This window comes from Cyclopterus lumpus, chromosome 13 (assembly GCF_009769545.1).
Source record: "Cyclopterus lumpus isolate fCycLum1 chromosome 13, fCycLum1.pri, whole genome shotgun sequence".
NCBI classification, from domain to species: Eukaryota; Metazoa; Chordata; class Actinopteri; order Perciformes; family Cyclopteridae; genus Cyclopterus; species Cyclopterus lumpus.
The window spans coordinates 5,256,928-5,281,962 of NC_046978.1; the positions used below are offsets into that span (position 1 = coordinate 5,256,928).

At 40.7% G+C, this 25,035-nt stretch overlaps 2 protein-coding genes across 6 annotated transcripts; both read right to left on the reverse strand.

Annotated features, from left to right (window-relative positions):
• Window positions 1-355: 355 nt before the first annotated feature.
• On the reverse strand, window positions 356-8,282 carry c13h19orf47 (chromosome 13 C19orf47 homolog). Of its 2 annotated transcripts, none has more exons than XM_034548865.1 (8): window positions 8,218-8,282; window positions 6,966-7,053; window positions 6,446-6,560; window positions 6,161-6,242; window positions 4,118-4,243; window positions 3,928-4,002; window positions 2,520-2,593; window positions 356-2,434 (listed from the first exon to the last, which is right to left on the reverse strand). In XM_034548865.1, the coding sequence occupies exons 1-8, from the start codon at window positions 8,234-8,236 to the stop codon at window positions 1,871-1,873; spliced, it is 1,143 nt and encodes a 380-aa protein (XP_034404756.1). In that variant the 5' UTR covers window positions 8,237-8,282; the 3' UTR covers window positions 356-1,870. The 2 variants fall into 2 exon arrangements, with proteins under 2 accessions (XP_034404756.1, XP_034404755.1); XM_034548864.1 differs by having other exon boundaries at window positions 3,853-4,002.
• A 7,291-nt stretch (window positions 8,283-15,573) lies between these two features.
• fosb (FBJ murine osteosarcoma viral oncogene homolog B) lies at window positions 15,574-24,407 on the reverse strand. 4 transcript variants are annotated; one of them, XM_034548196.1, is made up of 6 exons: window positions 24,117-24,405; window positions 23,567-23,754; window positions 21,684-22,079; window positions 21,176-21,283; window positions 20,428-20,748; window positions 15,574-20,273 (listed from the first exon to the last, which is right to left on the reverse strand). In XM_034548196.1, exons 1-6 carry the CDS (start codon window positions 24,178-24,180, stop codon window positions 20,208-20,210), a joined length of 1,143 nt encoding a protein of 380 aa, XP_034404087.1. In that variant the 5' UTR covers window positions 24,181-24,405; the 3' UTR covers window positions 15,574-20,207. The 4 variants fall into 4 exon arrangements, with proteins under 4 accessions (XP_034404087.1, XP_034404086.1, XP_034404085.1 ...); XM_034548195.1 differs by having other exon boundaries at window positions 15,574-20,748; window positions 23,567-23,724; window positions 24,117-24,407; XM_034548194.1 differs by having other exon boundaries at window positions 15,574-20,748; window positions 21,714-22,079; window positions 24,117-24,406.
• Between the last annotated feature and the right edge of the window lie 628 nt (window positions 24,408-25,035).

The window sequence follows — 25,035 nt, forward strand, 5'->3', positions numbered from 1 at the left end:
TCCTGGGTTCAACATGCATACAGATTAACATTTATAAATAATGTACTAGCCTTCAGCTAAACGTAAGCTTCATGCAGGTATCAAGGCACAATTAAACACTGGCATAAGCACTTCTGCCATTCTCTCAATGCTGTGGTGACTAGTGATGGGAGCCGTGTCCATATGCAGGTGAACACTGGCATTTATTTGCCTGGTGTAGCGATATTACTTTTGACACAGGTTTCTTTAGTTTTCCTGCATTAAACATTTTCTGATTCTGAAATGCTTCACTGTCCCTGTAGGGAAACATGTACATTAATATTCAGCACAAACAAATTACATTATCTTACAACAGTAAATAAGCCGACACAACGCGTACACACTAAACAATTCCATTCAAACAAGTACATAATCCACTCAACCTAAACAAACACAAGTACATGCGTTAACATATCACTGACAGTTCAGCCGAAATTATGCAGCAGCAACCTCATTGTGAGGAGTGTGCTGTAAAGGGGGTTTATTGATAAATGATCATCTAAATGTTCCGAGGAGCATCTACATATTTACTTTGCTGTCACCTTGATATGCAAAAGAACAATGTGACAATGGAATTGTCTCCTGTAGAGACACACATGAAGGCGGAAGCAGTTTGGACCATTTGTCTCTTTTAATAATTTTCCAAGCATACTTTTTTTCAGTTCCAGGCATGTTTGAATCTACCTTGTTCTTTAAAACAAACAATTCCATATTGTGATTTTTTTTTTTTCAAACATTTAAAATATTTACAGTGTAACAAAGTTCTGGTGTGGAGAAAGACCAACATGGTACACAGGTGATGATGACCCATACATGATACAAGAAAGTCCACATAGAAAAATATGCAGCATAACTGGTTATGTGCTGTGTGAAATCAAGTCTAACAAATCTATACATTGCATTTCAAAATAAACAATATTCTACTGACCGGGCCTTCAAGTAGGTGGTTATAGAAAACTACAGTACAATGGTAGAAAGGTTGACATGGGCCTCTGTAGTTCAGAGGTGAGACGTTCTACTCCACAAAGCACAGAAGAAGAGGTGCAGTGTTTTTTTGTCTTGATTCAAGCATTCAGAGAAGTCATCCTGTAGAATCATTTGAATTTACTTTCTCGCCAACAAGACCAGGGCTGAAGCCATGAAGCCTTTCATCAACACTTTCTCTTCAAGGAGATACTTTAAAAAGGTGTTGAAGGTAACTAGATCTAAAAAGATTTACCATCACCTCATGGCTAGTCTTCCATCGGACTACGTTCTTGTGTGTTAATTAAAAGAATAAACTTCCTTTGTCTGAGGTGTGTACCTTTTTTTCCCCCCATGAAAAACAATTAATATTCAGGCAAATAACAAAAAGGACCAACTAATTCACAGTGCGGGAATATTTTCAACTTCTCATTGTATTCATTTGGGTGGACTAAAAAAAAAAGGAAGTTTAGGAAGCAGCATCCTTATATGTGGAGTTAACGGATCAAATTACAACCACCATTATGGCAGCTCGGTGGATGTCATGCTCATGCCTTAAGTTCGCAAATAGTTAAATATATATATATATATATATATATATATATATATATTTTTTTTTAAACTATAATTGGCAGATATGATTGAGAACTTTGAGTCCTCAAATTAAAAACCTTAGACACTAAACAAAAGGTTTTCCTATGGCAGCGTGACGAAAATGTAAAAAATTAAAGTATCTTTATCTAAGAACCTAAAGCAGCATTAAAACTGACCATACACAAAAAAAAAGTCTGCAGTCCTGCATGTCGCCAGGATGAGTGCAGAAAAGGGAGTAATACAAATTCTATAAAAAGGACAAAGTAAGAGTCAAAACCATTTCGTAGGGTTCTCGTTAGGTTCTCTTGTTACCCAGCCTCTTAAAAACACTGATAGCCATAATGTCCATCTGGGCACCCAGAGACTCTGCTCCCCCTCCCCCTCCCCCTCCCTCTCCTCCCGCACCAGCCCCGGTGCTGCTGCTGACCTTGGAGCTTGCCAAGTAGAGTCCCTCCTGGGCTTTTGGCCTTGTGCTAGTCACCCTGTTGTCCTGCGTGTCAGCAGGTGTGGGTGACACAGCGGCACTCAGGTGTGTGGCAGGGAGCTTTCCCAGTCTCTGAAGCACGCTAACCTTAGGAGGGGGGAGGCCATTAGAGGATAAGGAGGAGGTGGGAGTGTCAGAGGGAGGTAGTTTGAATTTGCCTCCCAGGCGTCGCAGGGTGGTCGGGGCCAATTTTCTGGCTGGCTCTTTCTTCAAGAAGGGAGGGGATCTCTTGAGGACGCCAGCATACTGGAGGATGGAGCCTTCTCCATCACTGTCTCCCTCATCATCTATATCGATGCTACTCGACATTTTGCCTGGCTGCGGCTTGTCTTCCACTTCATCCCCTCTGCCAAGACGACTGAACACACCGGTGGGCTGCCAAACATGAGTATTATGAGCACAGAACTTATCTTCACACATGCATTCAATACAAAGTGAGCCATACACCGACAGGCCTCACCTTGTTATTGCTTGTGGTTGTGTCTGCCTTCGATTCAGCGCCAAGTCTTGAAAACACAGAGGTCCGTTTCAAATCTTTTTAAGGAGTAGAGCAAAAATGATTGTGATAGCGTGACTGACATGTTCATGTTTGACAACTCATTAATAGCGATGGAAAAAATAACCCACATTATCCTTTTGTGTGTGTGTGTGTGTATATATATATATATATATATATATATATATATATATATATATATATATATATATATATATATATGAAAATCTTGCAGAATTGTTGACAAAACTGCTACAGTGTGCTCGTCTCTTATAACCCTTTTTCACTAATTTAGGACATACATTTAGGTTGTTTAAATGCTGTAAAACCTGCTAGATAGGCAATAGACTCCTTTCCCATTGCCAGTTGATGAGTATGTCTTTGTTTTGTTTTATTTTGGTGAATCATGTTCCATTTTCACAAAACAAGGCAACAAACCGGATTACTAAACAGTACAAATCTGCATGATGGCCAGTGAAAATTATGTGGCGGTTACTTCCTTTTTTTTTTAAATATTGGTTACTTATTCAGCCCGGCTTTAAACTCAGTGACAACTATCTTGAAACGATGTTTGAGCGCTGCTCGGAAAAACATGGATGGAATTTGTGGCAAAGATGACAAAGCACCGGAGAAGGAGCAAAAAAATATTGTGTCCACCCGGGTGTCATGTTTCCATCACTGGAGATGAAGTGGATTAAAAAAAACATGACTACTGCAGAGTCACTACTCCTGGGAATGAATATCAATTGTTTGGTACCAAGGCTTTAATTTTACAGCTGTTGGAATCCAAAGCCGTGGTATACAAATATACTAGTCATTCCACACTAACTAGAAGAACGTGATGGCTATTAAGACGAATGAACATGTTCTTTGCTGTACAATCTCAGTTTTGATCATTACCTTGGGAGGTATCTAATGACACTATTGCATTTAAAAGAAGAAGCACACTTGACAAGGAGCATATGTTTTCTTTCATTAAATATGTATCTATTACATTGAGCAGTTGACAGCATTACTGCTCTTTTCTCAGACAGAAGCCACTTTAAATAGAATTTCATGGAAAAAAAGACCAGTCGAAGATTTTTGGTTGGGTAAAATGTAGGTGATGTGAGACAAAGGAGAAACAATTGTCGGTGCATGACAGAATGAAGGTCAAACAGGCAAACAATCAGCCATAGGTCACCCTACTCAGTTTTAGTATGAAAGAAGTCCATGAAAGTGTTTAGTATTGATTAGCTGTGGTGAGCAATAGCCTAATTGGGACAAGTTGTCAGCAAGGCCACTGGGTCAGGCCTACCTTTCTTGGCCTGCTGGGTCAGGATGCGGCGTGTACGAGGTGTGGAGCCTTTGGGCATGTTGATGATGTACTTGCCTTCCATCTCAGCTGTCACACGTCGGCGCTTCATTGCTGGTAAACTGTTCCCCTCGTCAGCTGGTTGACTTAAAACTGACAAACAAAATCACACAAGCATAACCAAAGGTAAAATAAGGTAGGTCTCATGGCTCCAGAGGGTGGGAAATAAGGGATGTATGGGGTGAAAGACACATTCCATGATATCTACCTGCTTTGCCGTTCTTGTTTGCTTGCATGTTGGACACTGTGACCGAGAGGCGGTTGTCAGGTCGACGGGCTGGAGTGGCCGGTGGGGAGTCCTTGCTCAAAGCGTTGGCAATCATACGAGTGGCAGCTGAGAAAAAGCAGAAACATTTTGAAGACTTGTGATATTGCTTGCTTTCTATTGGGGCTCTTCCTTTTTTGTCCCCAAGATGAGATCAGAAGACAGCTGGGCTTCCCAGTTGTCCCGTAGACATGCCAAAATTAAAAATGTGCATAAAAGTACATATTATATAGAACTGAAGTAGGTCATGTACAACTTGACACAGACCAACAAACTAAGTGAAGCAGTTTGTTCTTGTAATATTGAATACTCTGGTTTACTTGATCTTTTAACAGAAACAATTACATTATTTGACATAAAAATAATAACTACAGCCAGTAAAAAAAAGGAATTCTACAGTTAGCTAACCCACCGGGCAGAAACTCTTTACCTCCTCTCAGTTATCAACCTTAGTGATCGGAAGAGGCAACACTTCAACACTGAATATCTTCAGGTCAAATCTTTATACACAGTGACGTGTGACCTCTGATGACCCCGGCTGGGTATGAGTTCCAGTGGCACCCATGAGATAATTTATTTTTCATCTTTTCGCATATGTAGCACAACTATTAAGATAGCATTAGCTGAAGATAAATGATTTACGATTAAGATTACTCAGAGCCTTGTGACTACTGGTCGGTGTTGCGGCTTACTCTTCTGCTTAGACTTCATCATCTAGACTAGATGAAGTCGCGGCTCCTGACCCTCCATCCCAGTGCAGGTACAGAGAAGGCTGATGCATCCAATCCACCTGTGGCTGAGTTGGTTCCAGAGGAGGATATCTCAGTGGCAGCTTCAGAAAATCCCTTTACTGAGTACGGTAAAGAATACATGGGACCTGCATGGGACATACCCCTGGTGTTGGACCCCCTATGCTCATCTCCCTTTAAAACTCTTGGCACAGGCAGAGCTGAGGAGGCTGTCGGCCAAAACTGCTTTTATCCTTGCCATCAGCGATCAATGTCTTAAGTGGAACTGGCTTTGGTGGAACTTTTGGGTCAAATACAGTGTTCCTCCATAAGGTGTAGGCAAGCTCACATCTCAATCAGCCTATACAGCTTGCACCGTTTAACACAACCCATCAATTGAGTGTGGTTCTTCTGCTGAGTCCTTCCGATTCATCACCTCATTATGAGGCAGATACTCAAGATCTCTGGTGACTCTGTTATTATGTCATCCAGTGTTAAAGCACAGTCTATGGCAGTAACTAAGAATGAAGTAGAACAAGAGCTCAAGTTGGAATCTTATTAACCAACAAGAAGTTTATGTTGGAATAATTTCGAGGATAACACTGGAACTTATAGCTAGCTGAGGTCATCCGAGGTCACCCGTAACTGTGTTGACATAAAGACTTGACATTTGTGTGCCAGAGAGAGGCCATTCAGTGTTAAAGCACTGCCTTTGGCGGTCAAGGATTCATAGAACTGTAGTTACATCTGTAAAGCTAATTCTTCTTCATAAGACCACGGCCCCATTTGACATTAATAAAAATGAGTGTGTGGTGAGACAAAATACGCAACGTGTAAAATCTTTTTGGTGCACTATTGTATATTTTAGAAAAACATCAATAAATTGCACAAGTGTAATATCTAGCAAAAGAAAGCCTTCTGATATTAAAGTATTGTTTTTTTTTTACTCACCTAGGATTACTTTCCTATGACACTTTAGACATGTCAGTTTTTTTTATTTAATAACTGCAGGTATAGTATATTATCGTGCAACTGCAGATTCATAGTGTTTCTTGCTGGGCTGATATATAGATCATATGGAATGGTTTCTACTCATTTCAACCAATGTCGGTACTACAATTGCTTAATTGTAGTACCGACAAGGTTCAAATGAAAGACTAAACTGAACTCAAATTAGAATATAAATCCCTATCATTTATGGCCACACAAATATGTTTCAATGATAATCAATGCAGAAAATTCAAATTGAGATACTTACGAGTATTGGCAGTTCTTCTGAGCTCAGCTTTAACACTGGTCTGTCCTGAGGAGATGGCTTCTGTGGCCATTTTGCACATGTCCTGAAAGGGAGATACACATTACAGAGGTTATGTAAACTCAGTCTACTGCAGTGGCTTTGAAAAACATCCATACTCCATGACTGCATTCACAACAACACTGGCTATATTCCAGAAATATTTTGTTTTCACCAGCAAAGACAATCAAACCATCTTTTTCAACATTTCCATACTTCAGAACGTTAAAGAGTTAAGTCTGATCTCACCTGCCTGTAGACCTGCTTTGCATGTTTAAGAATGGAAATGATGTCGCCAATGACTGTAATGCCAAGGTCCATCACGATGTCTTTACTGAGGTCCATCAGCATGTTCTTGTGAATTCTGCAGTGACATGAATAATCAGATTATACTGTATGTACTTCTGTTGGCACTTGGTCTGGATCAAAGAAAAACAATATGCATTGTTTGCCAATGAAATGAAAGCTCCACATGAAGCAAATTAAAAATAAATAAAAATATCACATAATTATTCGAGTGTACCTACTGGATTATCACCAGAAAAAATAGAAAGAAAAAGAGACAAACTATTCAGTGTATTTGTGATGACATCACTCAGAAAACTCTTGAAATAAACTGTCAATGTTTTGCTTCTAAGCAGGACAATTTTGTTGCGTTTAAGTTTAGTTAGTCTGATGTGATGGTGCAAAATAAATTCACAAGATCAAGCACAACACAGTGTGGCTTAAGCTTACAATAAAAGCCTATGAAAAAGGAGCATTATGTTACCTGTTGTCCACAAAGGAGACTGCATAAGTGACTGCGAGGCCAGCTGGGATCCCAGCATCCTTAAAAAACTGAATCCACTCCGAGGTGGCTTAAGATAAATACAAAAAAGACAGCCCATGAGCAATCATACAACATAAAGGATTTAATGAACACTCAGCCACTGTTATTAACCTATTCATTGCGTAGTGTAGACAGAGTGAGGAAAATGTCCATCACAAACCAAAGGTTTCATCTTCAGTACTTCTTTAGTTTGACAAAAACAATTTCAGTGATCATATATAAAACAGTCAAAAGCTGAAATGTACATCTGTGAGAAGCTGAAACCAGTATAGGTCTACATTTGATATATTTGTCAACATATCATTATGTACATTTTTAAATACACTTTCTAATGACCGTTAACTTTTCTAATGACCGTTTAACAAGTTAATGGTTTCCGCAGTAATGTGCCCATTTAGACCTCTTCAAAGTAAATACAATCTAGTTATACTGTTGGTTCTCAGTTATACTGCAGACTACAGAGGGAGAAGGGCCTGGCACTAAACCTGACGTTATAAACCGCAGCAGAGAGCAGCATACTGAGGTCTGAGGCCGACCAGCTGGGGGCTATATATATATATAACTCCAATAATGAAGCGTCCTGCAGTCGGAGTTACAGATCCAGGGTGAAGAGTGTTCAACAGCTGCCAAGACAATGGCTCTGTCCAGCATGTACTGCTGAACTCAGTAACACAGAGACAAAACTCACACGGGGGCAACAACCTCATTTTGCACTCGGGAGCCAGAAACAAAAATCAACGCCAAACCTGTTTTTGTTAACACTCTCACGTGGCAAACGGGAACACAGGGACTCTGACCGTTAGAAAGAGAATCGTAAGATTCAGAGCCGTTTAGCTCACATTAGCATCAAAAGATGACCGGGACAACTTAACCCGCACAGAGAATACAAGGACACGGATTCAGCGCACGACTGGCCATTGGCGGCCGTTTACAATGAATGAAAGTTAAATCACGGGTGTGTGGAAATAATACAAATCCGCAAATAAGAACCATTTGTTAGCATCCCCGGTATTAGCTGTTAGCAGTAGCTAGCTGTGAATTAAACGGGCGATCCCGGACACAACCGGCTGTAAAAGCTCTGGACATTGTTCACAGGTCGTGCAACAGACGTGTCTACGAAACAGTGAAATACCGAAATATTTAAAATGTTGCCAAGCGATAACGTTGGCTTGCCGGGCCTTTCTGCTCTCACCTGTTGTCACGGACGCCATGTTTACGATAAATGTCTGGTGACGTCAGCTACATCCCGGCGGCTCGGGCTGCTCCTGTGACGCCACTTCCGCCTGAACCATCAGGTCTTGTGAAGTTCTATTTATGGGCGCTAGAGAGCAACATCGACCGCAACACCACGAGCAGGTACTCACGCCTCAAAATAAGCCATTTACCGTCGAATTGTTAGATATTAGCCATACTGTAGGCTACTGTGTCGAGATGGATGTCTACGGGTACACATAAAAGTAACCTAACCTAACTTAGTACACATGTATGTTACTTTATAGGCCTAGTTCTGCAGGGAAATATTATTATTATTATTCCACTGCATTTATTTGACACGAATGGAATACATATACGTATATGGATGTGCTTATATGATGATGTGCAGTACTAATCTACCCAGTATACTACACATTACCTTATATTAGCTCCACGTTTAGCAGTTACAACATTAAAATGCTCTTACGTGTATTCATTGGTGATACAAAGCAGAATAATATAATATGTTATAATAATGTAGCTTAACACTGTGAAAGGAGCTATTCTGCCTCATGAATACTTTTACTTTTTATATTTCTGTACATTTACCTAATTTAAATTTTGTATTCAGGAATTTTGAAGTATTTCTACTTTTACTTAAGTAATTCATTACTTCTTCCACTACTAGACATCCAACTTGGACGGGTAGCTCACAGTTTTTTTTTGTTGTTGCAGAAAACCCCTGGCTAAGGCCGAACATAACACTGTGGGAGCAAGTACTGTGCGGAAGGAAAAATCTAAATAAAGAGTTAAAATACACTTTAAACCAGAGGGGAGATATAAAGGCAGGTGACAAAAGTCTATGTCATAGACTTTTGTCACCTGCCTCATAGACTCTATGAGTTCATCAGAATGACCCTTTTCACACAAACAGTTATAAGAAGAGGATACATGTTGTTATGTTGTTTCCTGTCTTGATTGCGCTGTTTGACTCCCGATATTTGGTTTGCAGGGCTATACTGAGTAACTGTGCATCTGAGCTGTGAGTCCACTGACTTCTGGGACTCACAGACTATTGCTGAGTATATTCTTTAAAGAGGTTTCTCTGCTATATCACTACTGTATATGCTTTATTTAGGTATACTATAATGCTAGTCTGTACTGTCTTTCTAATAACGGGAATATATGTGAATTAACAGGAATAAACTGGACATTTTGGGGTAATTTAACTGTATTTACCTTGTCATAAGCAGACATGCATGCAAACATTTATAATACACCTTTTTTGACATTTTGTAGAGTAGAACTTTATTCTTTCATCGAACAACAAAAACATGAGCGTTGAATAAAAAAGGTGTATTCCCCATGATCACCACACCCCAACCTAATTTTTTTTGTTGTGTTTTTCCCTGAATACTTTCAGGTCTAAATGCTTTCTTCCTGGACCTCATCAACGTCCTTCTCACTGCTGTAAAAAGTTAGTCTACTGTATACAAATAAACTTGGTATTAAAATGAACATGGCTTCAGTTTACCAAGTAATCAATAATGACAAACACTGTTGGGAAAGTTCACTTTCTACATGAACTAGTTCAGTTCATAGTTCATAATTCAAAATGTTGAACTAAGTTCACAGTTCCAAAAAAATGAACCAGTTCAGTTATTTTTTTCAATATGTTGCGAGCTATAACTGAAATCTCTATCTGTCTGCAATACCGCTCTTGGCCTCTACGCAACTCGGCGCTCTCACACTTGCCAGGCATAGGGCTGAAACGTTCAGACAACACTGACGACAAAGACGTTCAGAAACGTTTATGTTTCTGGCAGAACAATGTTCCCAACCAGCTGCATTCAGGGTCCAGCTGCATTCAGGGTCCAGCTGCATTCAGGGTCCAGCTGAGCTAGGCGTGCATAGTCTTGTTCTCAACTACATTTAAGTTCCCTGTTATATGCTTTTGCAAAAAAACTTTTTTTTTAAAAAGTTCCCGAGACAACATTCCCGTGGAAACTTTCCGCCCCTTTGCAACACTACTAGGGACTAAACTATATTCTACTTTTTACCTTAAGGTAAACAGATCTTTGTCCTTAATCAGTTTGGCAAGAATTTCACATTCTAGCAAACTGAGACTTCACTGGTAGCAAGGAATCCCCTGCCTGAGTGCCGACTCTTACCAGTATCGATCGATAAGTGGGCAATTCCTTCAAGGACCTGTGGGTGGGCTCGACACAGCTGTAACTAATTATCGCCAACTCGGGTGTATAACCAGGTTGGGGCTTGTAGCGTCAGCTGAAGCGTCAGGGAAGACTCCTTGTATGAAGACTCGGAGGATAAAGACCTAGGAGTCTTTCGTGGGAGTCAAGACTCGGAGGATAAAGACCTAGGAGTCTTTCGTGGGAGTCAAGACTCGGAGGATAAAGACCTAGGAGTCTTTCGTGGGAGTCTTCGGTGGTGGCTGAGGGCGGCTGAGTATAAACATTTCCCTATGATAATGTGTTTTCTTTCCATACCTGTGTGCACATCTACTCCTAGATACTATAGACTGCGGACTCGGTCACACATGCATCAAAATCCCTCCTCTCTTATTTATCCCACCCGCTCCACACAGACCCAGCGTCTCGTCACAGGGGGCCTCTGGAACTGCCAGTCAGCTAACTTCATCTCTGGCTTCGCTATCAAGCAATCGCTGGACTTCCTGACATCTCTCAGTGGATGTCCGCACACCACCTGAAAATTAATCCGGACAAGACTGAACTTCTCCTCCTTGCAACTTCAACAACTTCAACAACTCAGTGCTGGCTCCGACTCCGACTGCCAGGAACCTTGGTGTGACACTCGACAGTCAACTCTCCCTGACTGCCAACATTACCGCAATAACACGCTCCTGTAGGTACATGCTGTACAACATCAGGAGAATACGACCTCTTCTCACTCAGAAGGCGGCACAGGTTCTGGTCCAGGTTCTGGTCCAGGTCCTGGTCCAGGCTCTGGTCATCTCACGGCTAGACTATTGCAACTCCCTCCTGGCAGGTCTACCTGTTAATGCCATTCGACCTCTACAGCTCATCCAGAATGCAGCTGCTCGGCTGGTCTTCAACCTCCCGGAATTTACCCACACTACTCCGCTCCTGTGGCCGCCCACATCCGCTTCAAAACATTGGTACTTGCGTACCGACTCATGGTTTAATGCACTTATTGTAAGTCGCTTTGGATAAAAGCGTCAGCTAAATGACTTGTAATGTAATGTAATGTAACTCATTGTCTAACATTCTGAGGAACCGTGGCCTTTTCCCAATTGTATGGGTTAACAACAATGAAAAATAATAATTAGCAGATTAAAAGATGAAAATAATACACACTTGCCAAAAATCATGTAAAAGTCAAAAGAGTGCAATGAAGGTCAACCATTTAAAATTGACAGACATTATTTTTAATGTAATTTTGACACACATTGGAAAAGAATGGCATTTGGTAAAATCATCATTAAAGGAGACAGCCCACCCATCTATTGCAGTCTTAAAAATTGAGGAAGAAAACACCTGTCGTAATGTCAACTTTTATAAGACCGCAAAAAGGGTCAGAAGCTGAAATATGGACATAGAAGATCAGTGACTTGGGGAATTTGTCATACACTTTGGTCCTTTTCAAGTTATAAAACTAGACGTTATTAGAGTTAGTTATGTTAAATGATATGCACTGAAAATATAGACAATTTAGCACTGTCCTAAAGTTATGTAAAGATCTATATGACCTAAATCATGTCTTTTAAGTTTAAAAAAAGAAGAAGTTTCTTTGGGCTTTTAACTACTGTTACCTCAACATGTAAATCACATATCTTAATTTTCCAAATGTGCCAAAATTGCTACTTTTTCTTCCAGACAAAGAATACAGAATAAATAAAGACAAATAAGAATAAACGTTGATCAAAGGAATGGATCATAAAACAAGCATTGTCTTTTTAAAATGCACAAACCTTGTCACTAAGAAAAAAAAAATTAGGATACAGTCATAATAATGAGATAGTATCTCATTATTTCGATTTAGTGTCCGACTGAGGGCGGTGCGTAACAGAGCAGAGAAGGGAAGCAATGGTGAAGAATCAGTGAACCAGGTGAAGTAAAGATATGGTTTGAGTTACTCTTGTCACTGTAACTGCAATATAACCTCCGCAGGTAAAAGCCAATGAGAGGAGGCTAACGGCCGCTCAACTCCATGCAGAATAGCGATATTTTATGCTATTTTCACCGCAGTGTCTCGGTATGTTTTACTCGACCACAGAGCGCTGGTTAAACTAGCGGCACATGGTTGTAAAATAAGCTAAAGCTGTCTGTATGTGACCACCTGATGAGCTTAGAGTTTGTAACAGGCTCTCTTGTAAACTCTTCTCCCGGTGGAGACGGCAGCCCCTTCGCTCTCCCTGCGGTACCTGCACGCAAAAAAACGCGAAACACAACTCTGTGTTTTGATGTCAGCGATTTGTTATTGTATTGACATTTTAAATTAGTGTCCGGTTATATATTACTCGGTTTATATATATAGACTTACTGATGTAAACATTGACACATCTACACTTACACATAGTACGTCAGTCACACTGTTTAATTACATGTTCAAATGTTGGCATGCACCAAGGTTAAGATATTAAAACTATTTTGTGACTCGCCTTTTTATATACATTTTATAAACAACCTGTATCATTCAATGCCTTTCAAATTCATATCAATATTGGAGAACACAGCAGTGGTATCAGAAAAAAAACGGTACAAATGCAAAGTTGCAATGCCACTTCACTTGCAAAACAGCTCATCTGTAGCCCAAGACTCTTGTTGTGTATGATGATATCCTCCAATAACTTTCCTTGTAATACATGATCAAAGGATAGATAATCTCAGAGACTTCTTGAGACATGAGAAATGTTCCTGAAGAAACAATAAAGACCCTGGAGCACCATCTCAGAAAAGAAATCCTCTGAAAGTAATGAGAACAATATAAATGGATGCATTATGATAATGAAAAAGACTAGGTCCAAGTACACAAAGGTTTGAACGTCGGTGGTGCACTTTGAGAAGTGCATGCGCCCAGTGTTGGATGGACCGTTTCGACCAGCTGAAAGCAGATGGCTATTTTGTCGACAGCTTCATTGACAAATCACTGATCCTGTTTTGCTTCCAAAATACCATACAGGTACAGTCTTCTAAAATAAATCATATTAATTACAGTATTAACACAGATGTAGAGGAGACCGGGGACGATTGTAACACTTTTTGTCCAAGCTCTATAACTTGCTGAATTCTTCTATTAGAGCTCTCACATTTGTACACAAAGTACGCTTGTTTGTACAAATAGCAAAGTTTCTGACTTCCCCAAATGTCACAAATGCATTAATCAATGTCAAATACAAGGTGTTCCACTCTTACGACCTGCCACACACCCGGAGGTGTGTTGTAACAAATGGGGTTGAATAACAAATAGACCACAAATTATATTTGGTTGCGCTCAACATCTTCCTGTGGTTTGCCAAGAACAAAAACTAATCGCCACTGACTTTTAAGTCACATTAAGAATGATCCTAACGGTGGTGTTAAATTAAACTAAATAAATTAAATCAAAGTACACCAGCAATTATTTTCCAAATGCACTTCAGGTGTTTAGTGCGCAGGCCGCTGTCCATGGTGCTGAATGATTTACGCCGCAGGCTCTTCCGAAGTTGTATTACCTGACCTGTCCTCTGTCCATTGTGTTGCCGATTATGTAGACAGTCACGGTGCGTTAGGTAGGATTGACAATCGATCAGGGCAAAAGATAAGCATTGGTTAGTGAGTGGAAGTGTGCCTGATAAGCTGATATAGACATTGTATTATTTATAGGCCTATAGTTAATCTTTTTTTGCTGGTTAGTCGCCATCCTTGTGGGTGGTCAGATGGTCAAATCTACATGTTAGTGTTAGTAGCACCCTTATGGAGCAAAATCCATGCCAATAGTTTTGTTCGTTTTAAAAAAAGATTTGAACCTGAAAATTCAAGTTTTGGTCTTGAACATTGAAAAATTAAACAATGTATTCGAAATAAAAATAAGTGTATGAAAAGTTTTGTTGGTTTAAATATAATTTAGATTCAGTTATTTATTTTTTCGAATAAAATATATTTTTTCATTTTTCAGTAGCAGATGTTATGTTTTCAACTTTATATCTTTTTTTTTTTTACAGTTTCGAATCTTTTTTCAGGTTCAGATATTTTTTCACTTTCAGATCGTTTTGTTTCAGGTTCAGACTAGATTTATTGAATGCTAGCTAGCACTATACTTAATTTCCGCTTTGGCTAAAAACATATTTCAATAAATCTAGTTAATGCTTTGTAACGTGTCCCTATTTTACAGTCGTCATTTTAATGTTTTTAGTATCTATACAAAAAACGTTAAAATGTCTTACCTGCCCGCTGGAGCCAGCAGGCGGACCGGGTGGAGCAGACGCCATTGCAGAATCACGCTGTGTTTAAGGTGGTGTGTGGAAGTGCGAAACGTCAGATATTACAGCGGGATTTTTGAACGCCACAACCTGGCAAAGTGTATTGCTCTTTTGCTGCGATTAAAGCCAAGTATGGTCTAGAACAGCTTGCTAAACATAACTGTGTCACCGGAGTCAACTGTGTCTAATGACAATCACGTGAATGTGCTGTATATAAAGGAGTGAGTCATCATTTTCGCAGTACCCACGTTTCTTGAAGGCAAGTTGAGGCAGGTCGTCAGCCTTCTTTGTTAAGCTGTCACTCATGATACCACGCCCCTGTAGTTGAAACCACGCCCCCCACGCCACATCCCGGCCAAAAGTCTAAACCTGAAAAAAAACGATCTGAACCTGAAAAAAAGATTCGAAACTGTAAAAAAAAAAGATTGAAAGTTGAAAACATAAAATCTGCTACTGAAAAATGAAAAAATATATTTTACAAACTTTTCATACACTTATTTATTTTTATTTTGAATACATTGTTGAATTTTTCAATGTTTTTTTCAATGTTCAAGACCAAAACTTGAATTTTCAGGTTCAAATCTTTTTTTCAAACGAACAAAACTATTGGCCTGGATTTAGCTCCATACACCCTGGTCTTTAATAGGTTGTACTGTCGTTGTACTGAAATGTGCATTTAGCTGGTGTTTTTTTGCGCGGAGCGACGGATTGCCTTCCGCGCCCTGCAAATGTACACAGCTAATGAATTTCATCAAATCATGTTGGGTTCGTATCTCGTGAAATTTGGTTTTTTTATGTATGTGTTCAGCGTAGCTACCTGTGTGCTCGTGCACGCGTGTTCTAATTATTTCAAACTGACAGACGGGGAGCCAAGCAGACACACACACCAGCAGCTGATGATTTTGTGACTTTTTACCAGATTACAATTAAACACCTGAGATCCAGTGCTGCTTCCTGCTTCTTAATTGAAAATGCCAAGAACACAAAGAAGAGCATCATAGGTGTAACCCAGCCTACATATATATCTGTAAAAGTGTGCATCATATGCTAACAATACAGTTTTCAAAACATTGCCAATAAAAGAAAATGACAACATGGTACTGGATACATATAGATTAATCTTTACCATGGTAACCGTAAATACATTTTTCAAAACATTGTCAATAAAAGAACATGACTGGCTACATAAAGGTGGAACCATATAATATATGCTTAACAAATGAGCTATACTAAACAGGACAGTTTGTCTTTGGAGCTACTTGTGAACTATTTCAAGCTTATGCATGGTTTAACATGAGGATGCTTGGTCACTGACATTATACAAGGAAACAAACAAACATGCAAACAAGACTTTTCATTGAAATGTGCGTGAATACCATAAACACACACACATACTCCCTGGACTTAGGGTTAGATTATGTCCATTACCCACGCATTAGACTCCAACAACTTGTTCATCTCAGAGCTGAAGTCAGAGTAGCTGTCATAATGGACTGACAGCTTCTGCACACAGCCACACGAAGGGCCACAGGTCTTCTCTGAAAGCCTTGAATCTGAGTAAAGTCAATAATAATGTCTTTCCCCAGGAATACATCTGACCCTGTGCAGAACCTGAGGAACAAACACAGATGCTGCATGTCAGCATTCCTCAAATATGTGGTGAGGTACTTCTGAGTGTCCTTTTGGTGGACATTCATTGTCTCTGAGAAGGAGAGACTTCACAACCTTTCTCACAATTGATTGCAGGGTTTCATATACAGTTGTGAGGTCCTGAAGGCTGCACCCGAAGGTGCTGAGTGTTTGTGCCCATTGTTCAATGATGTAGGAAGGCTCTTGAACAGCCTTTTGTGGGATTAGAAAGGGCACTTGAAGGACATTTCCCATTGCACATTGGTTGTAGAATTCACTGCAGAATTCGAGAGACAATCTCTCACAACTCCTTCATCATCATACCCCTTCTCAAGTGTTTCATCTAGCAGACCAAGCTGGACTTTGATGTCAACATCTTGAAGTCCATTATTGCAGTACCAATATTCTCTTCACCCTCTCACTGGATGACATGGTTTGTGGTGAAAGAGGCAACATTATGTTTATCCAAGAGGATAATAAGTATTGCATTTCATACCAGGGAAATTATGGAATCTGAGTGTAAATGGGACTTGTGGAAAAATAGAAATACATACTGTAGCAACATTCAGACCGTTTCTATGTTTTAAAACAGCTAAATATTCCTCTTTTTTTCTTTTATGTCATCTTTTTTCAGTTTATCAGCAACCCATTTGTGATTGTAACCTTACAAGAAAAAAATATTTAAAGCAAATTCAATGAAACCTAAAGCAAGGCAATCAGATGAAAGACTGAGTCTAATATATGTTGTGTGGTGGTTTGGGGCATAAGTGTGGAGTGCAAGTACAGTACAAGGGCCCTCTGAGATCTGTTCATCACACTTAAAGATGTAGCAGGCAATTGATATTAAACCATAATGAAATCACACAGTGATTACTGGGCTCTCAGAACTTCAGCTGCTGGGAATTCATTGTGTTATTAGCCACCATTCTGAATTAAATGTCCTGATGAGACAAGCGGTGCGTTCATTTTTATGGAACCTCACCAACAGCAATGTGTAACCTTCTACCATATGTGTAACTGCCTTGCCATCATACTATAATTAGCACCACAACACCTATTGAATATGTGTTATGCTTATTCTGACAACAGAACATATTCTTATCACATTTGCATTGGGAGAGAAATCAAAAGCCTCTCCGGCATCTGTACAAACACAGTCCTTATTCAACATTTAAAAAAGGAGATCTTCCCATTGTCTGACCACCAAGAGCCACGTTTAGACCCATAAGCTAGCCATTGTTTTTTGATAAACATGTTTATTTATTGAAAATAAAGCTTCTTATCCAGCAAATACAATCACAAGAAATGTTAATCTCAATTAGACAACTTATTTGTTTGAGTACAAGAATGGATTAACATTAGAATGTTCATATGAAGGCTAAAACTGCGGTTATCCTTTAAACACATGTTTCAGTTAGGAAATAACAATGTTATTGAGTGATATCATTATACTGGACAGAAATGCATACTTAAATGAAACAGTTAAGTCATTATGTTGTAGTCTGAACACTTCTAATTTGCGTATTGACATTCAATCACACTAGTTTCTTTTCCTCATTTTGCATCTGCTAAGGATCAAGTGGCATTAAGGTGTCAGTAGCTTTGGGACAGATCTCACAGAGAAAAAACAAACAAAACAAAGGCGTAAACACAACCTTCTAACATTGTAATTATAAACATACATGTAACTTGGATAGTGCTTTATATTGTTTATAACACATAAATATACATTGATAGAGGCAGTGACATTGTGCTTCATGGGACAGGGCAGGACTGTAAATTCATTATATTTTTTTTTCGTTCCTTTAGAAAAATATGTATTTTAAAACTAAACCTCAGTAACATTTTATCTTGTTCTTCATTGACAAACATATTCCATTTAGATCTGCAGACATTCATACTTTACAATCATGGTACATACATTTATATATACATGTTACCTGTATATATATGTATGTGCATATAGATTTATAATTAGATTGTTTTGTAGTACACAACATGCCTCCAAAGTTGCCAAATGAAATTACAACAAAATAATGAAACAAATAGTTACCATACAATAATAATAGTAACAGTAATGAGAAAATCACCAGATAAAAAAAAAAAGAAAAGGCAACAGTACAAGTGAAAGCAGAGGTCAATGCAAGACAATCAAACACACAAACATAAACATTAAAATATATAACAATTCTCACTCATAGAGAAAACAAATTGTACAAATTCACAGGCAAAGAAAGGACGCTCACTCCACGACATCAGCCCACATGTTCTCCCCTTTTGTTTCCAGGTCTTGCTTTGCGCTCAACCACCACATCAACCTCAATAAAGAAAGAAATAAATGGGCCAGGGGCCTCAGAGTGGACGCACTCACAATAAACGCACCCCCACCTTGTCTCCACTGAGAGAACAGGGGAGGTACAGAGACCACTGAGCCCAAATGTTTAGAGGTTGTCTTAATCACTACAAAAGGTCTCTCTTCTGAATAAAGGCATCGGTTCACATCCCATTGATTCTGAGCAAAACACAGAGCTGGTGTGCTGCAACAAAACTTCTATCTTCAGTTCAGAGACTTGAAATCGAAGGTACGTATGTATGCCCAGGGTGACGAGGCACCCAGTTGGAAAGAGCAGGGTTTCTTTTCTCTTTTCTTCTTTGTCTTTAACATTTGGCTCTTTCTGCATTTTCAACATTTGGTTCCGAAAATGGATGGTTAGGATGGGATTCATCTATCATCTTTCCATTTGAGTCTGTCCAGCTTGGTTTGCTTTCCTTCCTTCTAAACATCTTCCAGCCTCACTTTTAACCGGCCCCACAACACAAGATGTGTCTAATTTATATTGTGTGAACATCAAAAAATGGCTCAGCAGAAGACAGTGGCATATGTCTAGCATTTTGTATTCATCAATTATGCATATGTGCGTAAGTCAAGCTATTTAGCTGCTGTTCACTAAGAATCGATTTTGAGCAATGCGCTCCAAGAAAAGGGTCTTCCTCATGGGGATTGTGTGTCCATGTCCTTGTATGAGAGGGTGTAAAAGGGCGTGTTAGTTGGGCCGTCATTCATTCAAGGTCCCAAGGGCTGGAGGGGGTCTTCGGGCTCTCAGCGGTCGAAGACTTCAGAGAGGGAGAAACACAGAGACAGAAAAGGAGGTAACAGATGGACAGAGATGGGTCGCATGGCACGTAGTCAGACGACAGAAGAATAAGAAACAAAAGAGAGAGAGGAAAGCAGAAGATTTAGGGGAGACTGCGACACTCAGATCCCCAACTTGCCAAGTCCCAGCAGCAAAATGAAGAAGCAAAGGGAAGTCGAGCAGATAAAAGGTTAGTGGCGAGTGAGAAATCAGCAGTCTGTCTCCCACAAGAAAAGACCCAAACAATGTGTCCTTCGATTTCTGATTTGCACAAACATTCAGCGAGAGGAAGAAGCGAGTAAAGGATGGAAAAGGATGAGAACAAGAGCACTGGGAAATTCAACCGACAGAGGGAACAAGGTCGGGGCACTGGTGCTTGTTGGAGTATAAAGTTGACTTGTGGTATCTTACTCAATATACTGTTAGGTTGAAGATTGAGAATATTGTCACTAAGTTTGTATTCACTTATCTTGTCCAGCTGCAGGTATTCTGATAATACAAAACAAGAACTGAGTTCTGTATCGTTGTCAACGGTTAGATCAAATGTAACTATTGGTATGGCTTTTGATTGGAATGCATGAATGTGTAAACTTTAACCCAATCAGAAACAAACGATTGGTTCTTTTCTCCCAATCTGTGAGACTGATCGGTACTCTGCATGTACTTGCCTCAGCCTCTACTACCAACCAGCGTAATGTATGTGCTTGTTGATATGTGTGTGCATGTGTCTGTCTGTCAGTCAGAGTGCCAGCAGCGAAGGCGAGTTCAGGGAATCAGAAGACTGCTCGCTACTGCTGTTCCGCTGGTTGGCACTGACCCCGCAGGCTCCCTCTGGGTAGGTGAACACAAATGAAGATGTGTATGAGGTGTTGTAGCTGCCAATGGCCCCATCGTCATGGTTAACACCACCACCGTCGCTGGCCATGTGGCACGGCCCGCCTGGTGCCGGCTCACTTGAGCCATAGAAAGAACTAGAAAACTCTACCTCCTGCATTATCTCTTGCTGAGGCTGCTGCTGGACTTGCTGCTGAACTGGAGGCTGGGACTGTGTGGAGGCCGGATAGGCTGTGTAAGCAGGAGGCAGATAGAAAGAGTCTTCCTTCACAGCCAAGCCCACAATGGAGACAGTAGGTTGTAAGGTCTGGGGCGGGAGCTGCGCTGAGCTGTGCTGAGACTGGTCCTGGTATGGGATCTTACAGCTTGGCTGGTGGGCCACCAGGACAAACTCCAGACGCTCCTTCTCCTTCTGCAACTCAGAGATCTCAGCCTCAAGCTCTGCCTTCTCCTCCTCCAGTATGTCCGTTTCCTTTTGGCAGGTACAGAATGAAAGAAACAGAGACAGAGGGGCAGTGGAACAAGAGACAGGTGAGTGAAATGGGTAGAGGAAGGAAGAAGATGTGCAGCAGAAAGAGAGAGAAAGGGAGTGTTAACTACACCAAACCAGTACTTGACATATTGTGCAAGTGGATGTATCCATTCCTCACCTGCAGTTGGATAAGTAAGGTGGTTTATGTAAGAGCCCATTAATTAGGCCATAAATATCGTAGGTGCAGTAGTTTGTCTTGAGGACTATAATTGTCTTTACACACAGCTAAACACCCTTACCATAAACCATAATCTCTCTTATACAAGTATGTACACATATATTAACACACTCTGCATTGCTATGGGAAGTAACGTCAAGTATGTAATTATGATTATTACTCATTCTGCTATAACAAGGCCAGGCTCACCGATTGCAGTCTGTCTGTGAGTTCTCGTCGTCGGTTTCTACATTTGGCGGCAGCCAACTTGTTTCTTTCTCTCCGAACACGCCTCTTATCCTCCTCTTCTGGTGTTAGCTAGGGCAAAGAGGAACGAGATGAAACAGATTAGGATAATAGTGTAGTCTGTATTCTTGAAATATAGACATATTGTCCAAGCTGCAGTGAAGGGGGCGAACTAGATGTGCAGTCAGGGTGACAACACCAGTGATGGCTGTGTTGAGAGCCAATGTGCCCCTTTCTTAAGAAAAATTGAAGAACTTTCCTCACACGTTGGCAGTATAGTTTATCCTTGTCCCAACAGTGAGCCCTTTTTGTGTTTAGTACCCATGCCGCTAAAAGTATTTGTGCACACCACTGCTTAAAAAGCACAGTCCACAGTAGTTGGATCTTATACTTTTTGTGCCCATGTAAACAATATACCTTCACTGCATGTGTAACAAGTCAACAAACAAACCGTTCAAGCACACACACTTACGAATACACCAACATCTCCATCGTCACTCACAGACTCGTCTCGTGTACGCCGGCTGCGGGTTCTGGACAGGCGGACCGGGCCCGGAGACGGGCCCGGAGCCGAGCCCGGATTGTCCAAACTTGCTGAGGTGAATGCAGACCCTGAGGAATAACTGGGGCCTGGCATGTCATATGGGTCAACCAATGACATTGACTGGGTCATGGTTGTGGTCCCAGTGGACCCACTCTGCCCAGAGGCCTGGGAGGAGACGAGGGTCGGCTGTACCATCCACTGCAGATCCTGACTGGTGGTGATGGCGGTGACGGTGGGCACGAATGAACCGGGCATCTCTGCTCCGACACTGGCCCCTGGCCCACTGCCCACAATTCTCAAGCCAGCTCCCGCTGACACACACTCCTGCAGGAGACATGAACAATAACACAAAATGTAAAGCCATTGGTCAGTAAACAGACAAACTGATATACAGACTGGAACAGGCTTGGATCCGCTACTTTTTTGTTGTTGTCATATTCACTATAATCTATTGCAGCCATCATGCCAACCTCAGTCTAAACTTGACCTATACAACAAAGTGCTGCCATTAAGGTAACTTTTTTTTTTTTAAATTGACTGCATTGTTATTCTAATTGAGGTCGCATTTTGAATTGTAACAACTACAATTCTTCAAAAGATTTCTTTGCTAATAGCAATATCCTTGAACTTTTAATTTAATGTACATCATAATTATTCATGTGCACAAGTAACATACAATATAATTTAAAAAGTGTGGGAAAAAACACATTTCCAATCATCACAATTAGAGGTGTAAGAGAGAGGGTAAAAAAACAAACAGCAGTCGGCTAAATTAAGTGGAGCCTGAATCTTGAATTCTGTGAATGTGCTGTTGCTGTGTCACAACCTTTCTCCAGGTTTCAAGATATAAACACACAAAGAAAGCTCACAACTGTCGCTTGTCTTTCTGGTTTTATTTTAGAGTCGAGGAGGACAGTATTGAGCACCATCAATATTCATATGTGTGAAAAGACTCTGTGACAGGCGGCACTGAAAGAGTCCGCCTCGACCAATCGTTTCTCTCAATGAGTCTCCTCCTTCTTCCTCCTCCCCGTCACACCCCCGGTGTTCCCCTTAGCAACGCGACGTAGCACTCCAAAATAGAACCAGTATTTACGTCACGGCGAGGCCAGTGAAGGGAGAGCGGAGCGCGTGGAAGGACAAGAGCGAGGAGGGGCGGGGCTTTGGCGCTTAGGAAGGAGAGTTCCAGCGCCGTCATCCGTTCTGCGGCGCGCTGTAAACTGAGCACGCTGTCTGAGAGGGTTGCTACTGGTGTTACTACAAGTAACAGGTAGCGGTACATTTATATTATATTATATTGTTGATGTACTTAGCGGGAATATTTATATCTGATCACAGAAGTATTATTACATGCGCTGCTCCACCAGCCTCAGATAAAAATAAAAAATATAAAGTGCTATTAAAAGTCATATTTCCATGCTTTTTGTATTGGCCTATATATGCTATTTTCTTTTATATACTTTCATATAGCCTACATCAGAATATATGTTGTATATCATAATAGCACATTTTATGCTATGTTGTTTTGCCGTTTTTGACAGCCTACATATAACATTGTTAAAAAACATATAGTGTTGCTAAACGACCATGCACAAGCAATTGGATCGTGTGAGACATGTAAGCACATGCCCTATTGATCCTATACCTATTAAAATTCGAGCAGGTCCATCTGTGCGTGTAGGACCATAAGCCAGCCCTTTTGCCTTTATGAATGAATAAACAAAAACAGCTGTGATAGTTATTCTTATGTTTTTGTTTTAACGTACATTTCCATGTATTCTCATCATTATTTTAAATAGTCTCAAACTTACCTGCGGAGCACTGGTGGTCGGCGGGCTTCCGAAGGAGTCCACGGAGGAAAGGTACTGAGACTCTATAGATGGAGAGGAGCTTCCACGGGAACCGCTGTCTGGATCGCCGGGGAACCCTTGGTACATCTCCCCGGAGGGACCGAGAGAGAACGCGACACCTGCAGTAACCAGAGAGAGCGCGATGTCACCTGCAACGGCAGGGCAGTGGCACGCACAAGATTAGGCTATATTGATTGGTTTTAAGTATATTCTCTGATTTAAAAAAGTGGGATAATCCCACCACCAGCGGGCCTAATTGCTGTGTCTGTATGAATTCATTAGTCATTGAACATTACTGGTACAATAACAGACCAGTAGAGTTAATGCCTACACGTGTTGAGCTCTTTTACCAAAGCGATGTCAAAAGGGAAATGTGTCTTAAAGCAGCTCATATTAAGCAGTCTGACAGATGTTTCGGACCTACTTTTAAACGGTGATTTTCTAAGAAAGCATTCATTTCAAACAGCGTACTGTAGCTTATATCGTCCACATAAAATCAATATTGACCTACCGTTGCTGATGTTTTTACTATTCCCCGGTGAGGTGCTCTTGGTCTCTTTCCAAAAAAGTTGCATGAAGAAGCTTAATCAAGTTCCTCGCGTCAAGGAGGAAAGCGTCCCAGTTCAATCTGTGAAGAAGTCCTCTCGTGTTGCGTTAAATCCTCTGAGCGCTCTCCTTTATTCGGCTATAGATCCATAAAGTGCGCTCACGGAATGCCAGAGGACGTTAGTATTACGCTGCACGGTAGCAGATCTTGTCGTATGAATGGATCCATCCTCCCGGAGTATAGCCAGGACATTTCTAGCTTTTAAGTCCCGCCTCGGAGTTCCGCTGACGTACATGCCCATATTTGTGCTTTGGTGTTATGTTTGGTATCCTTGGTGACGTTGAGGGAATCCCTCTCCCACTGAAATGGACCAGAAGCTTACCTTGCCGACGGATAATAATAGATGTTTTTTGTTGTGTATATATATATATATAATATCACAGGCACGAGCTATTTCTCACCGTCTGACAATTTATGAGAGGAAATTTTAAGAAACTTCAGAGAGATTATATTGGGACCTTTTTGGCTGGAGGGTCAAGAGAGACATTCATATAATGGCGGTATGTAAGCATTTCTAATGAATGTGGTTTCATTCATATTGAAATGATGCCGTTAGGCTCAGGCTGTACCGAGGACATGATATTGGTCTCAGCATGTAGTCTAGGACCCGATTATAACCTTCGAGTGTAACACCGGAAGATATAATCAAAGGCTTATTGCACACTGAGCAATCTAAGTCACTCCGGTACGGAATCCCACCAACAAGGGAAACCCTGCTGTAAAGTTTCTCAGGACACGCCCTCGGGATTCCTCTGAGTGTGAGAGCTCACGGCTCCTTTTCCTCTGAGTCTGAACCGTCTGAACACTCCCTAAACCTCAAGTG